A 23012-nucleotide genomic window follows, 5' to 3' on the forward strand; every position below is an offset into this window, starting at 1 on the left:
ACTGGAGGTCAGATCCTGGCCCCACTCAGGTCAATGGAGTTTTGCCTCTGATTTCAGTGGAGGCAGGATTTCACCCCAGATCACACCAGAATATTTGAAGGTAAATTGAATAAGTTTGAAGCACATTAATAAGGAAAATGCAGTCTAAGACTTCCCTTGTGCAATGTATCTTGGGTATTTTTGAACTATTATTCACAGCATCAGAAATACTTTCAATCCAGTGAATTTCTCTAGTATGGATAACATTCAAAAAGAGGGATGGACGAATGGGTACATAGATCCGGCCCTTGTGTGCAGATATGTGGGGAGATAAGAAGGAGCCTTCACCCCTCTCTTGTACACCTTATATGATGAGGGGGGACAGTCACAGTCTCTGCTCTGGGGGAGTCTGTTACAAAGGAGAAAACATTATTTAAATAACAAGAAGATGATAAACCCAGTACTGATCTGCTGTAGCGTAGCATGGCTGTATTCTCTGTCTCAGTCTCTGCAACTGTTCCTGTTGCTGTGTAGACATAGTCCAGAGCATTGATGGGAATTGTGGCATTGCATAGTGTCCTGCCAGAGGTGTGGTGACTTTAAACTTCTCCCTGAAGTTTAGCTCTAGAGTTCATCTTTTCGCCCTGCCTCAGGTGCACACAAGCTCTCCACACCCCCTCCTCCCCCCCCCCCGGCCTTTTTGGGCTCTTACAAGCTTTCCTCCACCCCTGCAGGCTCACGCTGGTTCCCTCCCCCACATCCCCCTGGGGGGGGGGGGTTCAGCCATGCTCTTTTCTCTTGAGCTACCTGGGTTGCTATGGAAACTGTGGCAAATAACAACATTCTCCCCCACCTCTCCTCCCCCAGGAGAAGCTCCTTGAGCAACAGCAAGAACCAACTGCCACGGCTTGTGCCTCCTTCTCTCCCCACCCTTGGGAGCCCCAGAGAGGAGCATGAGACACACACTCAGCAACAGTGTCCCGCGTGCAGCAGTGCCATGCACCAGGTGGCTCAGAGCTGAGTGCTAGGTGAAGAGAGAGACACACACATACACCGAGTGAGAGAGAGAGAGAGAGAGAAAGTGTCCTGGACCTCCCCCAGGCCAGGTGCTGCTCCCTGCTCCCATTCCTCACCTCCTGCCACTCCTGACTTGAATTACCTTTGTCCCCTGTCTGCACTGGGGTTTCTGCTTTTCTTCCCTCTGCCAGGCTTTTGGTGTTTGAATGATGCACCTACTGTTGATCACATGGGGGGGCCTAAGGGGATCATTCATCCTGCACTCCTAGGAGGTGCTGACTGTTTCCATATAATTATGTTGATACAGAGGTGGGCAAATGAAACCCACCAAATAACTTATTCAATGAGTTTTCTGAAATTTTTCGAAAACATTTCCACCCTCCCCATTGCATAGGGTCAGATGAGTAATTCTGAAATAGGCACAAATTTCATGCCATTTTTTCCAAATAAAATATTTGTGACTCAGCCCCCTCTCCCTCCTTTTCTCATTACTCGCCCCGCTCTGATTTGGTTGGTGTGTTTAGGCTTAATCTGTCTGGTTTGTTGCAGTCTGGCAGCCGTCCTCACTTGGCTGGGTTTCTTTCTTTTTTTTCTTTTGAGGTGGGAAGGGGAGGGAAGAAGAAGCAGGATAAGGTTTCCTGAGCAACAGAGTAAAACCACTTATGAAAGAAGAGAGCTGCAAGTGCAAAGTGAGGCTGTAAAGATCCCGGCAGGACTACTATGAATTCCTTACTATGCTCAGTCACTTTTTCTCCTCCTTTAGATCTGTATATATATTTTTTTGGGTATGGCTTAGTGTAATCTGTATTAGCCACCCCAGGCTCCAGGGCACAGCAAGAATCGGTTGCCTAGCAGAGGTTGCTCTTTAAGGGCTGAACAGAATTGTACTGGAAACCTTAGGGAGGCTCTCATCCCTCCCTGGTTGCTTTAGAGAGGGATTCGCCTATTGGAGGTGGTCCTTGGTGCAGGTATTGTGTGCATGTGTGTACACAGTTCATGCATCACAGGTATTTGACAGTGTGTGTGAGAGAGGAACATTCTTGTTGAATAAACAGGTGCAGACAGTGCCCGGAGGGCAGCACTGACTGTCTGGCCACAGCACAGAGAGGAGGTGAACATGAGTAGCCCCACCGCGAAGCCGACCTGCCTGTCACAGCCGATGGTGAAGAGTGTGCTGGTATATCGCAACGGTGACCCGTTCTTCCCGGGGCACCGGGTAGTCGTCCATGAGAAGAAGGTGTCCAACTTCGAGGTCTTCCTGAAAGAGGTGACAGGTGGGGTGAAGGCGCCTTTTGGGGCTGTGCGTAGCATCTACACCCCCCGGGGCGGACATCGCGTCCGTCAGCTGGAGGAGCTCCAGAGCGGAGAGCACTACGTGGCTGGTGGCAGGGAAGCCTTCAAGAAACTCAAGTGAGTGGTGAATGAAAAAAATAATTAGAAAATGTAATAAAACATTCGCATTGAACCTTTATTATTTGTATTGCGGCAGCGCCGTGGAGCCCCAGTTATGGACTAGGATCCTACTGTGCCAGGCACTGTACAAATACAGAACAGAAAGACTGTCCCTGCCCCAAAGAGTTTAAAATCTAAGTAAATGTGACAGAGGAAATGTAATGCAGCTTTGTGTAGTGGGGAGAGGGTTCCCTCTTTAAGGCTTAACATAGAATTAGCATTCTAGTATCTCTGCTTGGAACTTTACAAAAATAAAAGAAACAGTCCGTAACACCAAGAGATACACCATCCTTGCAGCATAATGTATTATTTTCACTGTATGGTAACTGCCTGCATTTGGGAGGAACATTTGGTGCTCAGTAATATTTGGGGAAGCCGCACTGGAAGAATACAGTGCAGAAGTGTGTATGATAAAGTTGGATGAGCCTTGCAGATTAGACCTTCCAAACAATTTTGTTTCTTGATTGGTTTTTTAAATGTTTAAAATATTCTGTTCATTCCAGGCAGGTACATGGCTCTCTATATAATCATAGTAGCTGAGTACCTCCTGTTATTTAAAAGATGACAGTGTTTTTGCTCTCTCCCTGCCCTACCACCAAAAAGCATGCTTAGCGTTGTTGTTTTTTTGTTAACGAATGGTTGTGAGAATGTTGTGGGAAAGCCTTGGCGAAGTGGTGGGCTTAGGGTTAGTGCTTGTTCTATTTCTTCTGACAGTGAGTTCCGTACTCTTGGGCCTTTTAACAGAGACGACACGTAACTGTTGATAGTTGGGGAGCCCCCCACAATTTAAAGGTTCTGTGTGAACCCTGTCAGAGGAGATGACATGGGGGGTGAGGGTGGGGGCGCAAGCCGCATGGCCTTACAGTCACTCACTGCGCTGCCTTCAGTGTATCCCTCCCCCACCTTCAGCAGGTAGCTCAGGCTGTCTGGAGTGGGCTGAGCCCCTGTGCCCTGTCTGTGCCCCTCAGCTCCTGCAGCTAGAGGCATGTGCAGGAGGCCACTCTACCAGGCTGCTGCTGCTGTCTGTGTGGAAGGGCAGGCCATGGCAGGAGTCACCTCCAGCCCAGGATGGCATCACTGGGCACTGGCAGGGAAGGGAAGGAGCCAGGCTACACTGGACACCCCTCACCGCTCTCTCCCTGGGCTGGGGTTTGGTGTCACCTCCTCCTCCTCCCCTCTGCCAGATCCCAACCACACTTGCAGGTTCCTGAGGGCCCCACAATACACAATGCCTCCTTCACCCCCTCCTGCCTGCGCTGCAGCCAGGGTACAGGAAGCGGCTGGCTTATATTGGTGGCCAGCAGCAGTCTGGAGGTGTTAGCTGCTTTGGTGCTGAGCGAGTGGGAAGGGACAGGAACTGCTGCCAGTCGCAGTGGGGAGGAGCAGGGAAGGGATGAGCTCTGCAAGGACATGGGCCGGGGCAGCTCCTGGGCAAGTAGGGTGACCAGATAGCAAGTGTGAAATATTGGAATGGGGGTAATAGGAGCCTACATAAGATATCCCCTTGAGTATCGGAACTGTCCCTATAAAATCGGGGCACCTGGTCAGCTTATGGGCACGGCAAAGGGAATGAGGGAAGCAGCCCTCACTAGATGGTTCTGACATTCTGGTGTGAATCCTAGCAGAAATCTGTGGGGGCGGGGGAGCACGTGAACAACCGGGACCGAGAAAGGAATTGTGCTTTCAATAATTGCAGAATTATATATTTAAGGTTAAGTGGCTATTTCCCATCTTTAGAACTTGAACTTCAAACCCCCAAACCCTGTTTAGACCCCATAACTTACTCCTGACGGAATTCTGCACCAAAACAAATAAAATTTCTGCACACAATATTTTAAAATTTGGCATATTTTATTTGTCAATAAATAAATGTGGAGGCTCCAGCATGGCAGTGGGGAGCACAGGCCACTAGCTGGATGGAGATGGGAGATCGCCCTGCAGCCCTCCACCTCCGGACATTGACTTGGTGGTGAGGCTGCACCTGACCCTGACACAGTGCTAGAGCCAGGCCTGCCCCAGAAATACCCCAGGGCCCTGTCCCTCCATGCAAGGCACACCAGGTATGGGCAGCCCAGCAGAATCCAAGTGTGGAGGAGCTTAGTGTGGGGAGATCCAGGTGTGGGGTGAGAGGGTTCTGGGTGGACAATCTGAGTGCAGGCAGCTCAGAGGGGAGGATCTGGATGCACAGGGGTGTGTTGGGGGGTTCTGGGTGTGGGGGGAATGGAGCTCTGCAGGGGAAGTCAAGGTGCTGGGGGAATGGGGCTTGCTAGGGTGGGGGTCCAGGTGGTTTGCCAGGGTGGTCCAGGTGCAGGGGGGTATGGGGCTCATTGAGGTTTGGGTTTGAGTGTAAGGGGCTCAGTGAGGGTAGCCTGGGTGGAGGGGTGGAGGTCTGGATGCGGGGTGGGGGTTTGGTGGTGGGGAGGGGTCTGAGTGCAGGGAGGGCTCCAGATGCAGGGGGTAAGGCTCAGCAAGCGGAGGTTCAGGTGTGGGGGACTCAGTGGGGTGGTTCTGGGTGTGGAGGGGGGTGAGGCTCGGGAGTGGGGTTTGGGTATGGGAGGGGGGGTCTGAATGGGGGTTGGGCAGAGGGAGGGGCAGCTCCTGTACAGAGACTCCCTCCTCCCACAGCTGAGGAGCGATGGGGCCAGGAAGCTGGGCGTATGTGCGGTGCTTCTTGCAGCTGGGGGAGGTTTCCAAGGGTGGATCTGACCTGAACCAGGTCACTTCTTGCAGGAGAAGAGGCAGTCCTGTCCTCCACCCCCAGCCCAGCTGGGACTAGAGCTGAGCCTGACACAGGGTAGGAGCCACTGGTCTGGGCATCCCCTGTGGTGATCTACCTCTCTGACGGCTCCTCTGAGTGAGCAAAACAACACGCCCATGCTGCTGGGGAGGGGAGCATGACCACTTCTGCAGCTTCCTTTTGCTTCCCCGTTGGAAATAATTTTTCTGTGGGGAAGCAAAGAAATCTGTGGGAGACATGAATTCTGTGCACACGCAGTGGTGCAGAATTCCTGCATTAGTATGCTATCTTCATGTCTGTCTCTTCTGACAATATACATTCTTTTTTAAAATGGTGCAATAGATATAGATTGGGATTTTCAAAAGCACTCAGCATTGGCCTAATCTTGCTCCTGGTGAAGTCAATGGGAATTTTACCACTATCTTCATTGAGGGCAGGATTAGGCCATTGCTGAGCACTTTTGAAAAATCCCACTCTACTGTAAAGCCACTGTCCAAGAAGAGGAAAAGTTGCCAATTATATAAAATTGCTTTTCTAAACATACCAGACCTGATCCTCTACTGCCTTCCAGCTTGTGTAGTCATTTTCAACTGTGCTAAATGAAGGTATGCTGTGCGTGTACGTATGTATAGAGCTTGATCTTATGGCTTGTCCACACAGAGACTAATAGTGAGTGGCAAGCTGGGGTGTAAAGCCATAGTGCTGTAGCCTACTGCACACTAATTAGATGCATGTGTGACGTTGCATTCTATATGATTTTATGAAAATATCCTAATGAGTGTGAATATAATGTAACTGGAATATGCTTCATGCAAAAGATCTCTTGTATGAAGCGGGTATGTGCGGTAAGGTATCATTACAAAGCTTATAATCTATGGAGTGTGGTCATCCTATTTGTATGTATGTATCATTCTTGTATCTGAAACTAGAAATATGAAGTATAACTCTGAGGGCCTATTGTAATTATGCAAAGTGTGGGCCATTAATGGTGGTTTGGAATCTTGATGGCTCCCATCAACCAGGACAATTGACTGTGGATGGCTCTGTTTGCTTGCAGGCCTTCCTGTGAGTCAGGCTGGGAGGACTGAAGGCTTGTGGGGGGGGTCTCACAGGACATGTGACCATGTCACCTGGTACTGAAATCCATCTTTAACCTGGTGCTTTTCCATTTAGAAGGAGGAGTGGGAACCCAGAGAGGGACAAAGGATTCCCGCCTTGTGCAACAGATATATAAGGGGGTGGAGCAGAACAAAGGGGGCTGCAGTCATGAGAAATCCCCTAGCTACCACCTGAGCTGGAACAAGGGCTGTACTAGGGGAAAGAATTGTGCCCAGACTAGGAAGGCATCAGGCAGCGATAGAAGCTTATAGAAACATCTCTGAGGGTGAGATTTTGTCGGTATTCAGTTTTCTTACTGTATTAGGCTTAGACTTGTGTGTTTTATTTTATTTTGCTTGGTAATGCACTTTGTTCTGTCTGTTATTACTTGGAACCACTTAAATCCTACTTTTTGTATTTAATAAAATCACTTTTTACTTATTAATTAACCCAGAGTATGTATTAATACCTGGGGGGGGGCAAACAGCTGTGCATATCTCACTATCAGTGTTGTGGGGGTGAACAATTTATGAGTTTATCCTGTATAAGCTTTATACAGGGTAAAATGGATTTATTTGGGGTTTGGACCCCATTGGGAGCTGGGTGTTGGAGACAGGAACACTTCTCAAGCTGTTTTCAGTTAAGCCTGCAGTTTGTGGGACGTAGTTCAGACCTGGGTCTGTGTTTGTAGCAGGCTAGCGTGTCTGGCTCGAACCAGGCAGGGCACTGAAGTCCCAAGCTGCCAGGGAAAACGGGCTTAGAAGTAGTCTCAGCACATCAGGTGGCAAGTCCCAAGGGGGTTTCTGTGACCCAACCCGTCACAGTGTGCACCCACTAAAAGTTCTGTAGTGCGGTAGCAGGAGTTACACAGCAACTTAGTGCATGGCTGATTAGTGCGCTATGGATTCTGTGCACTACCTTGCCATGTGGACAAGCCTTTAGTGCTTTGGCGATTTGTTCTCGGCCTTTGACACTTTTTCTTGTGAGGTATCTATTCCTTCTGACACCTTTGTCTTTTTTAGCCTTGTAAGTTTTAGGTTGCCACCCCACTCAGTAAGCCTTGGCATCTTTATACCTGGAGAAGCCTCAGTAGTTTATTTTGAGGCTTGGGCACTTTACTTTGGAACCTTACCCTTATCTTGCAGAGTCTCTGCATTTTCATCTCTGGTGTCTCAGTGCTTTGCCTTGGTGTTGGACGTGTTGCCTTGAAGCCTTGTTGTATCTTGATACAACAGCACTCTGAATACTTCAGTTCAATCCTCTAGAGCCTTAGTGCTTTGGCACCATTATTTCCAGTGCCAATGGGAGATGTGTATCAAACTCTGCTCATCTACCAATACATTTGTGACTGCTTTCAAGAAAATCTGTTGGGGAGACCCTGTACTGAACTCAGCTCACGTGCAGATGCACGTGGAACTCCCAGCAGAAAATGCCACTGGGCAGACCCTGCACTGAGTGCTGATTGCCTGCTGATACATGTGTGGCTTCCAACTGAAAGTGCTAATGGGGAAAACTCTGTATTGAGCACTGACCAGCTGCCAATGAATCTGATGCTCCTGGCAAAGACAGCTTAAAGGAGACACTTGAACTCCAGCCATCTGCCAGTTCATCTTTAACTTCTGCAGGAAGTGCCAAAACAAAGCACTGTGTTGAGATACAACTACCCACTGCAGCATCCTGGGCTCCAGCACATGCACCATTGCAAGTTCCTGCACAGAGTTCCAGCCAAAATCTCTGTGCATTCTCAGCTCCTGGTGTCTGGCTCACATGGAGACCTATATTTTTCTTAGTTTTTCAGTGTATAACTATGAGGGCAGAGTTAAGTTAGTTTGGGTGCTTTGTTCAAGGAGTCCAACCCCAAGTTCCTAAGCATAAGGGTTTGTTTTTTTTAACTCTAATTTTCTTGAAAGGCAATATGCAGTGAAACAACCAATGTGTACTGCAGTCCAAACATCACCTTATCAAAGTTTTTTTGGGTGGGAATATAGGTTTTAATTTGGGCTGTCAATTAATGGCAGCTAACGTACGTGATTAACTCAAAAAAATTAATCGCAATTAAAAAAATAATCATGATTAATCTCACTTTTAACAATAGAATACCAATTGAAATTTAGTAAGTATTTTTGGATGTTTTTCTACATTTTCAATATTGATTTCAATTACAACACAGAATACAAAGTGCACAGTGCTCACTTTATATTATTATTTTTGATTACAAATATATGCACTGTAAAAATGATAAACAAAAGAAATAGTATTTTTCGATTCACCTCATACAAGTACTGAAGTGCAATCTCTTTATCGTGAAAGCATAACTTACAAATGCAGATTTTTTTTGGTTACATAACTGCACTCAAAAACAAAACAGTGTAAAACTTGAGCCTACAAGTTCACTCAGTCCCACTTCTTATTCTGCCAGTCGCTAAGACAAACAAGTTTGTTTATGTTGACTGGAGATAATGCTGCCTGCTTCTTATTTACAGTGTCACCTGAAAGTGAGAACAGGCATTCACATGGCAGTTTTGTAGCCGATGTTGCAAGGTATTTACTTGCCAGTTATGCTAAACATTCGTATGCCCCTTCCATGATTCGGCCACCATTCCAGAGGACATGCTTCCATGCTGATGATGCTCGCTAAAAAAATAATGCATCAATTAAATTTGTGACTGTATTCCTTGGGGGGAGAATTGTATGTCTCCTGCTCTGTTTTACTCACATTCTGCCATGTATTTCATGTTATAGCAGTCTCGGATGATGACCCAGCACATGTTCGTTTTAAGAACACTCTCACAGCAGATTTGACAAAATGCAAAGAAGGTACTTATGTGAGATTTCTAAAAATAGCTACAGCACTCGACCCAAGGTTTAAGAATCTGAAGTTCCGTCCAAAATCTGAGAGGGATGAGGTGTGGAGCATTCTTTTAGAAGTCTTAAAAGAGCAACACTCTGATGCGGAAACTACAGAACCCAAACCACCAAAAAAAAACCAACCAAAAAATCAACCTTCTGCTGGTGGCATCTGACTCAGATGATGAAAATGAACATGCATCAGTCTGCACTGCTTTGGATCATTATCAGGCAGAACCCATCATCAGCATGGATGCATGTCCTCTGGAATGGTGGTTGAAGCATGAAGGGACATATGAATCTTTAGTGCATGTGGGATGTAAATATCTTGCAATGCCAGCTACCACAGTGCCATGCGAATGCCTGTTCTCACTTTCAGGTGAGATTGTAAACAAGAACCGGGCAGCATTATCTCCTGCAAATTGTAACCAATCTTGTTTTGACTGAGTGATTGGCTGGCCAAGAAGTAGGACTGAGTGGACTTGTAGGCTCTAAAGTTTTACATTGTTTTATTTTTGAATGCAGTTTTTTTGTACATAATTCTACATTTGTAAGTTCAACTTTCATGATAAAGAGATTGCACTACAGTACTTGTATGCAGTGAATTGAAAAATATTTTTTTTGTTTTTTACAGTGCAAATATTTGTAATCAAATATATATATAAAGTGAGCACTGTACACTTTGTATTCTGTATTGTAATTGAAATTAATATATTTGAAAATATAATAAACATCCAAAAATATTTAAAATAAATGGTATTCTATTGTTGAACAGCGCAATTAATCGCTATTAATTTTTTTAATCACTTGACAGCCCTAGTTTTAATGTACTGTAGACTGTGTGAATGGAGGCATGTTGTTCTTACAAGTGAAAAGCTGTGAAGGGAAGCTGGTTCTGTCACATGAATGCAAGAGCCAATAGATAAAATTTTCCAAAGTGCCTAACCATTGAAAGTCAAAGGGGCTTACACTCCTAAGTGATTTAAGTGCTTTTGAAAATGGGATTTTGGTTCCTAAGTAACTTAAGTGATTTTGAAAATGTTATCAAATGATTAGTTAAAGGGGAATGGAGGAAGGTTTCAGATTTATCATACAACTACTACTAGAGGCTGATCAGAAAGATGGAGTGCTTGAGCAGGGGCCAGAGTTAGCACCATGACAGGAATCCTAGCACAACACCTATACATCTAATCTATTTGCTGGCCCTCATCACAATAGTATCTAAGCCTCTTCCTAAGACCTGGATTACTGAGGGGCTGTGCTTTTTACCAGGGCTGGGCCCCCGACTCTAGCTGGTGACTCCTCCTCTGTCTTTTATATCGGTCTCTGACTTGTAGGCATCTGGTAAAGTTTTTTATTAGAAACCTGAATTAAGGGCACTTTATGCTTCTCAGTGCTGCAAGTAGTCAGTTTGTTTCAGTATAACACTTTGGTTATAATTATATAAGTGAAAACTCCCTACGTCTTATTTTACTCATGCTAATTTAATTAAATATAAGAAAAAATATTTTTTGTTGAGATTAAATGCTGCTATAAGTAACCTATACCATTCTTTTCTCTTCCCCCAGCTATTTGGACATAGGAGATGCAAAGAAAAAGCCTGCAGAAGTCAATAATGAGGTAATGAGACTCAACTATTTAAAAAAAATCTAACATTAATACTAGTGTCATCTCTCCATTTCTTATTGAAAATTTTGGTTTGTGTTTTGGTATCTCATGTTCAGAAATGATCAAAACCAAGTTCTTCAACGTTATGAAGATGCTACTGAGGTTACTGTTAGCCCCATCCACACTTTCCACATTTTAATTCTTGACTGTGATGAACTGGTTGTCTTCCTTTCAGCTCTGACAGCTGGCAGGTCTAGCAATAAAGCGCAAACATTTTATTGCTATCATCATTAGATCTGATTAGAAAATGAAGCTCTTTGCTGTGGAAAATTTTGATGAAAATGAAAAAACTTTTTTGTTGAAAAAAAATCAAGTTTTCCATGTTCTGGCTGACAAATTTTAGAATACTTGAAATATTATGTGAAAGCAAACAGTTTATTTTAAAAAATTTAATGTAGTCAAAAATCCAACTATCTATCCAAAGATAGCTTGATGGAAAATTTTCAGCCAGCCCCAACCATAGCCTCCAAGCTCATGTGTACCTTTTGAACAGTGACAATATAGTATCAAGTGGGGCAGGATATTCAGTCTTTACCACTTCCAGTATTGTGCAGAACCTAGTGTGTTCTGCAGTGGTATGCTCCTGTGGGATGAAAGTCCATGTCATTCGGATATAAAAAAAATAGTTATTTCCATATCTCAGCGATGTTTCTTTTTACACCTCCTGGCTGATGAAGAGCATCAATCCCAAGAACTATCCTTCCAGAAGTATAAAGCCCTCTTAGCAGTGCAAATAGGGGTTTAATGTATGTAACCTGGGGTAACAGACACTTAATAATGGGAGATCCTCAAAGTTGAGCAGGATTTGCACCCGACAGACATTTGGTGTGATGCTGTGATATTTTTTCATTATCCGAAGAATGTAAAACGTGACACATTTTGTTTGCTAAAAAACTATTTTAAATATTGTATGTGAAAAATATGTGAGTCTTTTACCTATTATTACTACAAGTAACATCTAGGAGTACTATGCATGGAATATTTTTTCAGTTTACTTACATTGCACATTGAGCAGTCATTTATAGGAAAGTATTTTCACTATCTCCCTATATAGTCAGTTAGTTCTTTTTCCCTGTTATTTGTTTAGTCTTAATGTAACGGAGTGGCACCCACCTCTTATGAGCCCCCTTTCTGGTTGGATGTGTCTGCAGTCTTTAAACAGTCCTGGCCCATATCACCAGGGAGGCAATGGTTTCACCCTCTTGGCCTCTTAACTGTTCAGTTCCTCTTCTGGAGGTTTATTGCTGTCCGATTGTAGGCCACTTTCCCAGTGTCCTATGTGGGGGGGACCTGGGCCCACCCACTACTCCAGGTCCTGGCCTGGGACCCTAAGAATAGCAGCCACATGCTGCCATGTCCCTTTAATGAAACTACTTCAGTTCCCTGGACCGCTTCCCTGCAGCCCCAGCCTTCACCAATGTGTCACCCTTTCCATAGGGCTGAAGTCTTGTATTCAGTTCCAGCAGCCTGCCAGGAGCTCCTTCTTGCTCCCCTGGTCACTGCCAGCACTGAGCTGTCCATGGTGCTGCAGTTCCCTTTGGCCAGCCAGGAGCCCCAGCTGAACTCCTCTGGCTCTAGCAAGAAACTGACTCTGGTCTGTACTGCAGCTCCTTTTATACTAGCCTGCAGCCCTCTGATTGGCTAGGCCTTCACAGTCTCTCTAGGCCACTCAGAGGACTTAGCTCTACAGCTCCTTTCCTGGGGTGGGTGTGGCAGGACCCTGAGGGGTCTCTGGGCTTAGTCCACCCCGTCACAGCAAAAGGAAGAGAGAAGCATTTTTTAAAATAAAAAAAAATTAAATTAAATACTGACTTGACCTATGCCGAGGGCTTATATTGTGTCCCTGAGGTGCACATATAACTCTCAGTAACTTTGCACGAGAAAGAAGTTGCTGCAGTGCAAACATGGACTGTGCAAGCTTTCCCACACCATTTGTCAATGAAGCCTGTTCCTGACCTGCAATATCTTTATTATTCCAGTGCAGGGTCTCTTCTGAGCAAAGTTTGTGAATCTGGCTGAAATTAGGTGACTTGTTTGTGGTTTGTTAAGGTGGACAAATGGAAACTACAGTGAAGCCATCATACTGATTCTCAGTTGCGATCCAAGTCAGAATGTAAAATTCTTCTTAAAGGGTAAAAGGCTTGTGCATTTTACGCACTGGTGCACTTGTCTTAACGTCCAACTCGCACACACAACACAATGGTGCAGAGTAATGTGAGCTGAAATGATTGTTTTTCAAATCAGTTAAGCATCTATATGAAGCCATATTTATATTGGGGCACTGCAAGGAGCAAAGAAGAATGCTCCCACATCTTAAGGGTGAGCTTTGCATTGCTGAATCAGAGAAAGTAATTTGAAATTTTCTCTGTAAATACATTTTCACTGTGATGTACGACTCCTGTTAATTATTGAAAGCATTGCATGCCCAATTCCCATTGTACATCACTGAAAAGGTGCCTAAAGGTGCCCTTCTTAGGCTATGTATACACTACAGCTTAAGTCAGTATAGCTTACTCACAGGTGTGAATAAGCCACCCCCCTGAGTGACATAAGTTATACCATCCTAAGTGCTGGTGTGGACAGTACTATATCAGTAGTAGAGCTTCTCCTGCCGACTCAGCTACCAGCCGCTTGTGGGGCCTGGAATAATTAAATTGATGAGAGAGCAGCACTACAGTGGTGCAGCTGCAAGCGTTGTAGTGTAGCCATAGCCAGTGTGTAGATGGCCCTTGGCCATGGAATACACTACTACTACTGGATATTGGGATGATTACAAGTTTCTCTACTCTTAATGCTGGTGCAAGTTACACCCCCTTGAAGCAGGGCTTTTCCCAGTAGTGGAGTAGTGTAACAGCCTTTGCAGACTGGAACCAGGAGAGTAGGAAGCTCAAAAAAGGGAGGAGCATTGGGTTCATTTTAGGGCATATTCTGGTGTGATGTAATACTTACTCCTGTATCTGGGGTGAAATCCTGACTTCATTGAAGTCAATGGCAAAACTCCCACTGACTTCAGTGGGGCCAGGATTTGACATCTAGTGCCTAGAAGCAAAGGTGCTGTGTGCATTAGAAATGAAGATAGATATAGAAACTGGTGAAGCAGCACTATATCCTCACTGATATAATTATTCTTTACATTCTGTTACAGGTTTGAGAGGAAGGGCCTTTACTGATTCCTCTTGGAGTTTGTTTCATTTCCTTGTTATGTTAAACTGCCTATTCCCAGTAGTCACATGTCTCTGATATAAGCCTTAGAGGTCAGTGTGGGACTGTAGGGCTCTCCGGAAAATGAGAATTCTGCTTTGCAAAAAACAAACAAACAAAAAACACTAAAGGTTTTGGAATTTGGTTTCATTCTCTTGGTCTCTCTTTGGTTTTGACCAGAAATTCCATCATGGACCCGAGAAACCTTCCAGACAAAAAGTTTTGTTTTCCTGACCAGCTCTAATAGGCTGTCCATATCTCAATTTGCATTTTACTTGCACTTTGAATTATGTTTGTAATATTCAGATTATTTAATGCAGGCATAGCTAGCTGTATAATTCTGTGTAATTAATGTATTTGAGTATAGGAGTCTAAAAATAAAATGAGACCAAATCATCTGTAAATGTTCATCCAGGGATACGAAGAGCACCAGCTGTTTTTAATGCAATAACATTTCATTTCAGAAAATCTCCTTTCAAAGGGTTACTGCCAAGAACTTTCATCTCTAGATTTATTTATGTAAAATAGCTTTTTGATTAAACAAGTCCTGTTTTACTTTTTGCTAATACACCACTTCATTGTTATGAAATTAAAAATAAACCATACATTTTGGGAGGAGATAGGGGACCTAAAACCAATATTTTGTTTTTATTCTCCCTGTTTTCTATGCATTTTTATTCCTAGCACTATGTGGGAATTTTTGATGCTGTTCCACAAAGATGCTTTGGTATGATAAGTCATTAATTTAAATAGAATTTCATAAATAAAACCTTCCTAGTTTGTTTCATTTTAAAAAATCAGTATTTGCATAAGGGAAAGGGACAAAATTGGTAAGGAAAGATATTTATGGCTCATCTCCTGCAAATGCACTGATCAGAGCCTACCTTTTCAGTTTTCTGAGAGCTTAAAAAAAAAGAAGAGGAAGCTATTTTATATTGTGTTTAATTAATTAATTAATTTTATTCCACTAGAGCACCCTCCAGATCAGGGCTTCCTAGTCCTAGATGTTGACGAAGGAGCTTACTGGTGGCTTCACAAACAGCTCCTGGCTACCATCAGGGTAAGGGAAGCTTTTTTTCTAAAGACAACGGACACTGCCTTGCCTCTTCTTGTTGTGCTGAGGAGGGTGAGAAACGTCTGCCCTCCCCATCAGTTCCACCTCTTCCTAAGCCTTCTTAGAAAGAAGATGGAACTGCTCAGGGCACCCTCATCCCTCAACACAAAAGCAACGCAAGAGCGGCCATACTGGGTCTGACCAGTGGTCCATGTAGCCAGTATCCTGCCTGCTACAGTGGGCAGTACCAAAGCTTCAGGGGAAGTGTACAGAACAGGGCAGCTGGAGAGCTCCAAGCCTGTCTTCTCTTCCTGGCAGTCTTCTCTTCCTCTTCTGGCAGTCAAGAGTTTAGGGTAGCCCCTGAGCATTGGGTTGCATCCCAGACCATCTTGGCTAATAGCCAAGGATGTATCCTCCATGAATTTATTTAATTCTTTTTTGAACCCAGTTTTACTTTTGGCCATCACAGCATCCCATGGTAATGAGTCTTGCAGGTTAATGCACTTCCTCTTGTTTACTTTGTATTAAACCTGCTGCCTATTAATTTCATTGAGTGATCCTTGGTTTTAGTATTGTGGGAAACGAAAAATAACACTTCTCTATTCATTTTTTCCACACCAGTCATGATTTTATAGACCTCTATGATATCTCCACCCCACCTGCAGTTGTCCCTTTTCTAAACTGAACAGCCCTAATCTTTTTAGTCTCTCCTCATATGGAAGCTGATCTATATTTTGGATCATCTTTGTTGCCTTCCTCCTAACCTTTTCCAGTTCCACTATATCCTTTTTGATATGGGCGACTAGAAGTGGACACAGTATTCAAAGTGTGGGTGCACCCTGGATTTATATAGTGGAATTATGATATTTTCTGTCTTATTTTCTATCCCTTTCCTAATAGTTCCTAACATTCTGTTAGCCTTTTTGATCTCTGCTGTGTATTGAGTGGAAGTTTTGAGAGAACTATCCAAGGTGACGCCAAGATCTCTTTCTTGAGTGGTCACAGCTAATTTAGAATACATAATTATATATGTGTAGTTAGGATTATTTTTTCTAATGTTCATTACTTTGCACTTATCAGTGTTGAATTTCACCTGCCATTTTGTTGCCCAGTCACCCACTTTTGTGAGACCCCTGTGTAACTCTTTGCAGTCAGCCTTGAGCCATGTCTACACTACCACTTATGTCAGCAAAACTTGTTGCTCATGGGTGTGAAAAAACACCCCCCTGAGTGATGTAAATTACGCCAGCATAAGTAGCAGTGTGCCCAGCGCTATGTCAGCAGGAGCATGCTCATTGGAGGTGGCTGATGGGGCTTTCTCTTTAGAACTAAAGTCAGTTTTTTAAAATAGACCAGAAACATGACAGTATTTCCTGTTGTATCCTTGCAGTGACAAGGCTACCTCTAGAACTGGTCGAAATTTTCCAGTTTTCCAGTTGATGAACTTTGTTGATGAAAATTTGGTGAAAATGATGGGGTAAAAAGTTTTTTATGTGGATCAGGATTCCTATTCATGCACTCTCCTTCTCCTTCCCCATCATTTTCTCATTTATCCCGGTAGATAAATAACAGGACATCTGCCATATCCCAGCATTGTGGTAGCTCCTCTGTGCTTAAGGTTGAAGCTAGCTTCCTATCAAAAATCAAGTTTTCAAAATCCCTTAATTTCCCTAGCAGCAAGGCAGACCCTCAGAATAGTCACATGGAGGTTTTCCTGGGAAGTTTGGGGGGGAAAGTGTGAAGAACAGTTTTATGGCATCAGATTCTCAACTATGCACAGTATTAGCTAGACTCAGTAGTGGAGGTGAAGGAGAATGCAAAGGAGCCAGCTGCGGCTCCCTGATCCTGAGGCAAATTGTATGCCAGCCTCAGGGCTGCTGTAAATTACAGTGGCAGGCCCCTTATGGGCTTTTATTCCAACACAGACAAAGTATACCTTCATTCCTGTTAATGCAGTACTGATGGGGAAAATACTGTAGTGTAAAAACATTTTACCCTGACTCAAGCTACAACCTTGATGCAACATATTTCCCACCTCTCTTTCTGTCCTCCAGTTCTTTTGGCAGCAGAATTCATTTTGAAGGAATACGTTCCTTTTGTAGTTAAAATGATCTACAATACAGGTGTATCTCAAATGAGGTGTTTAACTGTCTAATCTGGAGGGAAGGTGGGTCAACATAGTTACCAAATGATTATTATGAATAAAGCCTAATTGTTTGTAATGAACAAACAAGGCAATAATCAAGTGATCCATTCCCATCCCTGTCATCCCATCTCAGCTGCTGGTAGAGGCTTAGGGATACCCAGAGCATGGGGCTAATCACCTTGGCTAATAGCCACTGATGGACCTAAACTCCGTGAACATATCTAATTCTTTTTTTAACCCAGTTATACTTTTGGCCTTCATAACATCCTTAGGCAATTAATTCCACAGGTTGACTGTGTGTTATGTGAAGAAGTGCTTCCTTATGTTTGTTTTAAACCTGCTGCCTATTAATTTCATTGGGTGATCCCTGGTTCTTTTTTTATGTGAAGGGATAAATAACACTTCCCTATTCACTTTCTTCACACCATTTATGCTTTTATAAACTTCTATCATATTCCCCCTTAGTCATCTCTTTTCTTAGCTAAACGGTCCCCGTTGTTTTAATCTCTCCTCATATGGAAGCTGTTCCATACCCCTAATCATTTTTGTTGCCTTTCTTTGTACCTTTTAAAATTATGATATATCATTTTTGCGATGAGGTGACCGGAACTGCATGCAGTATTTGCAACTCCTATATATGACAGTTTCTTTTAAGCTTTATTTGATTCTGAAAAATATACTCAATTGAAAAAGAAAAGATATTTTATGGAGGACAGAGATTTGAACATACTGAACTAAACATCATGTTACTGTGAAAACAGAGAGTCACAAGCCCTTATTTGAATGAGAGTATGTACTACAATATTAAAGAACCAGTTTGCCATTACTGAGAAGTGCAAATTAAGATAAGTGTTCATATGGAATGACATCTATTCTCCAGAGTTTCTAGGTGGTCCTGTATTAAGGCCATTGCTGATCATATTATTATATTTGTCCTTAAAAGCTAATAATTTTTTTTCTAAACAGCAACAACCTTCAATTGTCTTATCCACTGATCAGTTTTTGACATGGATTTCATGGCAAGCTGTGAGACTGTTTATTGTTGTCATTATTTGTATTATAATATCTTTTTGTTGTGTGTATTTTAAAAAGGCATTTACAGGCACATAAGAAAATTGCATGTCATTATATACTGGTGCATAGAGAGGGAGAGGTACACAAACTCATAGTGTAGGGTTTGTGTATGGTGTAGGTAGATGTGTAGTAGGTTGGGGAAGAATCTTTCTGCCCAGGTATTATTATGTGGGTGGATGGATGGGCATGTCCTGTCTGGGTGAGGTAATGTGGTTTTAATTCTGGGCTGTTACCATTTGTCCTTGTCTCTTATATGTTATAAGTGGAATACTGGCTAGAGCCCAGTGATCTTCAAACAGTCCCGAGGACTTTCAGATTCCATCTGGGATTTATTTCATCCCGTTAATTTCTTGTATTTCATAGACTCATAGATTTTAAGGCCAGAAAGGACCATCTAGTCTGACCTCCTGCACATCACAGACCATAGAACCTCACCTGCTCACACCTGTGATAGGCCCATAACCTCTGGCTGAGTTACTGAAGTCCTCAGATCTTGATTTAAAGACTTCAAGTTACAGAGAATCTACCATTTACTCTAGTTCAAACCGGCAAGTGACCTGTGCCCCATGCCGCACAGCTCAGTTGTAGGTTCTAGTTTTGTCAGCCATAGTGTAATGATGCATTCTCTTTCAGTAGCTCTTAATATTTTGAACAAGTATCACTCTTTGTCATTATGGATATTTGGAGGTGTGTCCATCAGGACATAATAGTTTGAGGTTTTGATTGAAATATATGTCAGAGGATTTCTGTGAGCTTTCATGTGTGTGACCAGAATGTGTGGGTCTGTGGGCAGGTCCAGAAGATGTGTGTGTGGTGACCAATTTGCCCACATCTTATCCAGCAGAGGTTAGTAATTGCTAGAGTGCAGAAGAAGCATTTGATATCTTTCCACTGGAATTCTCTCCAAAGCACAGTGAGGCGGTATGTGTATAGGTATTTTGGAGGATGTCTGCCATTCTCTGTGGTATCCTGGAATCCTGGTTCCCATTTTTCATTTATATGTTGTGACTTAATTATTTCAGAATCACTAAGGGCTACATAAAGTTTGACAATTCATTCTCTGGACCTACCTTCCTGAGCCTTTTCGGTGCCTCTTTCAGAGTAGACAGTTGTGATATTACAGTATGTCTTCCTGGTCTGCACTGGTCTGTAAGTAGTGTTTGTAACTGGATGAATTTGTAATAATTTGATTTTGGGAGCTGATATTGGGAGCTCAATTTCTCATCTGATTAATTCCTTAATGCTGTGTAGACTTTTGTTATGACATATTGTATAAATTGATATGAAATATACTTGTCATAAATTCCAGTATTCGTGCTTTCTCTACTTATTGGAAGTTTTGTATTTAGGATTACCTGAGAAATAGTTCCTACACCTAACCACTGAGAAAAAGTTCCTGTTATGTAGAGACTGTGAGTGGGCTGTTGATCTGGTTCTTAGATTTTTAGCCATTGATCACTGAGAATTAATTCCCATTTTTTCAGTAGAGGAAACATATTGATAAGGACTTCTGAAAACAGCTGAGAAATGGTTGAAATATCCCATTTTTCGGTGCTCTCAGAATGCAGCTAAAGAGGGGATCGCCTCTGCCAGGCCGAACTAATCCTCACGGAAGCAAGGTTTTCCTGATTTTTAGAAATAAGCCATCATAGCTCCTGTTATAAAAATAGCATACACAAAATATTGCTGTATGCTTGGAAGCAATTTAATTGTATGCATGATGTCCATTCATGCTGCCATACAAATATGCCAGATAAGACTCTTTAAGTGTTCTTTATTGCTCCACATCTTAAAAGCTTGATTTCTTTCACAATTTGCTTCAGGGGTTGAGTATGGAATTCCTCATTTTCTGAAGCAGGATATAATTAACTGTATTAAAATGTTGCTGCTGGTATCGCATTCAGTATGAAATTGTCAAAATATAGGGTACAGATGCCAAAGTTTTGATTTAGCTTTCTATCCATGACTGGGTAAAGCTGGCAAATGAAACATTTGATATGTTTGTTAAACCTCTGGAGCAACATCTTTATAAGTTAAATTTTGTATGGCATTGTTTGGTAGTTGGTATCCTGGTAACGTAATTAGCACAGCAAGACATACAAACATAGTTACTATCCCGAGTGTTCATAATCAAACTAATACCAGTAGGAATCAGTATGGAATTGATCAGATGGTATCTTTTGGTTTGTACATACTGCTAATTGGGATTATGTAGTTTGGAAAGCTAATCATTCTGCAGCCATGTGCATTAGCAGTGCATATGGAAGAGCTGATCTTCATTTTTATAATTCCATGTACCTTTGTAATGAACTTACTTATGGACTGGTCCAAAGCCCTCTGAAATCAACAGAAAGATTCCCACTGACTTAAATGGGCTTGGATCAAGCCCATGGAGATTTTAGGTTTTGTATTGGGTTTAACATAAGGGTAGCTAATTAGTATCTTCTAGGTAAATTAATGTGGCTGATGTTTTCAAGGCAGAGAACTATACTTTCATTTTTTGGGGTCCAGTCCTGCAGTCTTTAATGAGGTACAACTCCAGTTGCTGCATGTACATTATAAATACTGGCATTTTCTGTAAGCAGCATTGCCTTCCCCAAGTGTTCAAAAATCACAAATCCTTGACATTGGATTAAAAATCAAGAGATATAAAATAATACATTTTTAAAAAAATTTTAAAAATTTGCTTTCTTGTTTTTGAATCTTTATGGTTCACATCTTCAGGCTTTTCTCTGCAGCCTTGGGTGACAAAGACCTTTCTTTTATCTTAAATGAAGCTCAAATCTGAGGGTGTCAGAAGTGAAAAGGGTGAGACAGCAAATACACTTTGTAGAAGGCACCCCCAGTCTGTCCATTCATTTTGAATGAGGAGAAAAATCTGAGTGAAGTTGCTGAGCCCCTTCTGCCCCTTTCTCATAACAGACCCTCCCCATGTACTAGTTTCTGATGAGGTTTCACCAGTGATTATCTAGATTATTATTTAAGAACCCACAGTGAACTTGATGGTGGAAAAGACAGAGACATGAAATTAGATCCTCAGCTGATGTAAATCAGTATAACTATATTGAAGCCAATGAAGCTACCCTGGTTTATGCCAATTGAAGATCTGGCCCATAATCTCTGCCTTGAGGAGTTTACAATGATGCATGTTGAATATAATAGAATTTTCCCTCCAGAACTTGCATACATGGGGCCAGATACGCCCACACAGGCACAGAAAGTACAAATGACAATGCCCTTCTATTGACATAGGCAGCTGCTGTGGAGTTAGATTTACTCTGGAGCTGAGCAGGAGACAGGGGAGCCTTCTTTATGGTTTTTAGTGGAAGAGGGAAGCTTTAAATGCTTTTGGGGGCTCTCTAGGAGCCTTGCTGTCAGAGGCTGCCTGGAAGATTTGCTGAATCAGCAAATACATATTGGCCTGGCACTGCCTCTTTCCTGCTCAGCTGTGCTCAATATGGATTGTGCTGGTTGACAGGAGAGAAGATTGTGTGTAAGCTGCCAAATGCCAGACCATCCGTGGAAGCTGAGAGAACCCAGTGAGTTAATATGGTCCATGGATGTTAAGGGTATCTTTGTAGAGCTAAAACAATGAGGAGTCCTAATGAGTCCTAGAGACTAACAAATTTATTTGGGCAGAAGCTTTCGTGGGCTAGAACCCCTGTGGCCCACGAAAGCTTATGCCCAAATAAATTTGTTAGTCTTTAAGGTGCCACAAGGACTCGTTGTTGTTTTTACTGATACAGACTAACATGGCTATCACTCTGAAATTTGTAGCGCTAGGTTTCAGAGTGGTAGCCGTGTTATTCTGTATCAGCAAAAACAACGAGGAGTCCTTGTGGCACCTTAGAGACTAACAAATTTATTAGGGCATATTATCATTGTTTTTGTACAGATAGCAGCTCTAGACATCTCTAGGAGTACTTTATTTCCACGCCAATAGAGGTGGGCCTCTAGCTAAAGATAAAGAAATTGTGGCCAGGTCCATGTGGCTTTGCACCATCCAGTGATGTAATACAGCCAGAAACCCGGTTTAATTGGTCGGTCACTGCTTTGGATCAGTGGAATGGTACAAAACATTTAGAACATGCTGCTGAATCTGGTCCTATATCTTTAAGAAGCATACATAAAGAACACCAGTAATAAAAATCTTATATTTATGTGGTGGATAAAATGGTTTCATGTGCTGTGATAGCTTTTAAAATAAAATAAAATAAAATAAAGGTGACATTTATCTTTTCTTTCTTTGCTTTTGACCATTGAACTGTGAACCTACTTTCATTTGCATCACAAGCTTTGAACATCTAGGATGATGTATGTTAATGGGGTTTTGGTTCTTTTGACCCCAGCTCTGCCCTTAGGGAATGCAAACATTTATTCTCAATTTTCCTGGGGTTAACAAACTGGCCATTGTAACAAACTGGCCAAGCCATGGCTCATTATATGAGCTGATAAGTTTGGTATGCAACACTGTGTTGAAATCTTTCAAATTTCAAAAGGTTTAGCTATATAGTAACATGAGTAATGTAACAGACACTAGTTTTGCCATAGACATATAGTAATACTTACTGCAGTAGCAGTGGGCCAGATCCTTTGCTCCTATAAATTGGAATAGCTCTATCAACTTTAATGAAGCTACACTGATTTACACCAGCTGAGAATCTGGATAAAAGAATGGCTTTTTGCTGCCAACCAGAATGGCTTTATACATACATGCGGATATGTGAAGGAAGGCTTGA

General features: G+C 42.7%; 1 protein-coding gene across 6 annotated transcripts in view; it reads left to right on the forward strand.

Moving 5' to 3' along the window:
- DCDC2 (doublecortin domain containing 2) overlaps positions 1–23012 on the forward strand; it is a 161677-nt gene that overhangs the window by 14066 nt on the left and 124599 nt on the right. For 4 of the 6 annotated variants that reach the window (XM_074944781.1, XM_074944780.1, XM_074944786.1 and 1 more), the window contains exons 3-4: positions 2052–2406; positions 10699–10750. In XM_074944781.1, coding sequence (XP_074800882.1) covers positions 2052–2406; positions 10699–10750 — 407 coding nt within the window. Of the gene's footprint in view, positions 1–1067; positions 1086–1757; positions 1965–2051; positions 2407–10698; positions 10751–23012 lie in introns of those variants that run through there. The other 2 variants (XM_074944783.1, XM_074944785.1) reach the window with 2 other exon arrangements.

This window comes from Natator depressus, chromosome 2 (genome assembly GCF_965152275.1).
Source record: "Natator depressus isolate rNatDep1 chromosome 2, rNatDep2.hap1, whole genome shotgun sequence".
NCBI classification, from domain to species: domain Eukaryota; kingdom Metazoa; phylum Chordata; order Testudines; family Cheloniidae; genus Natator; species Natator depressus.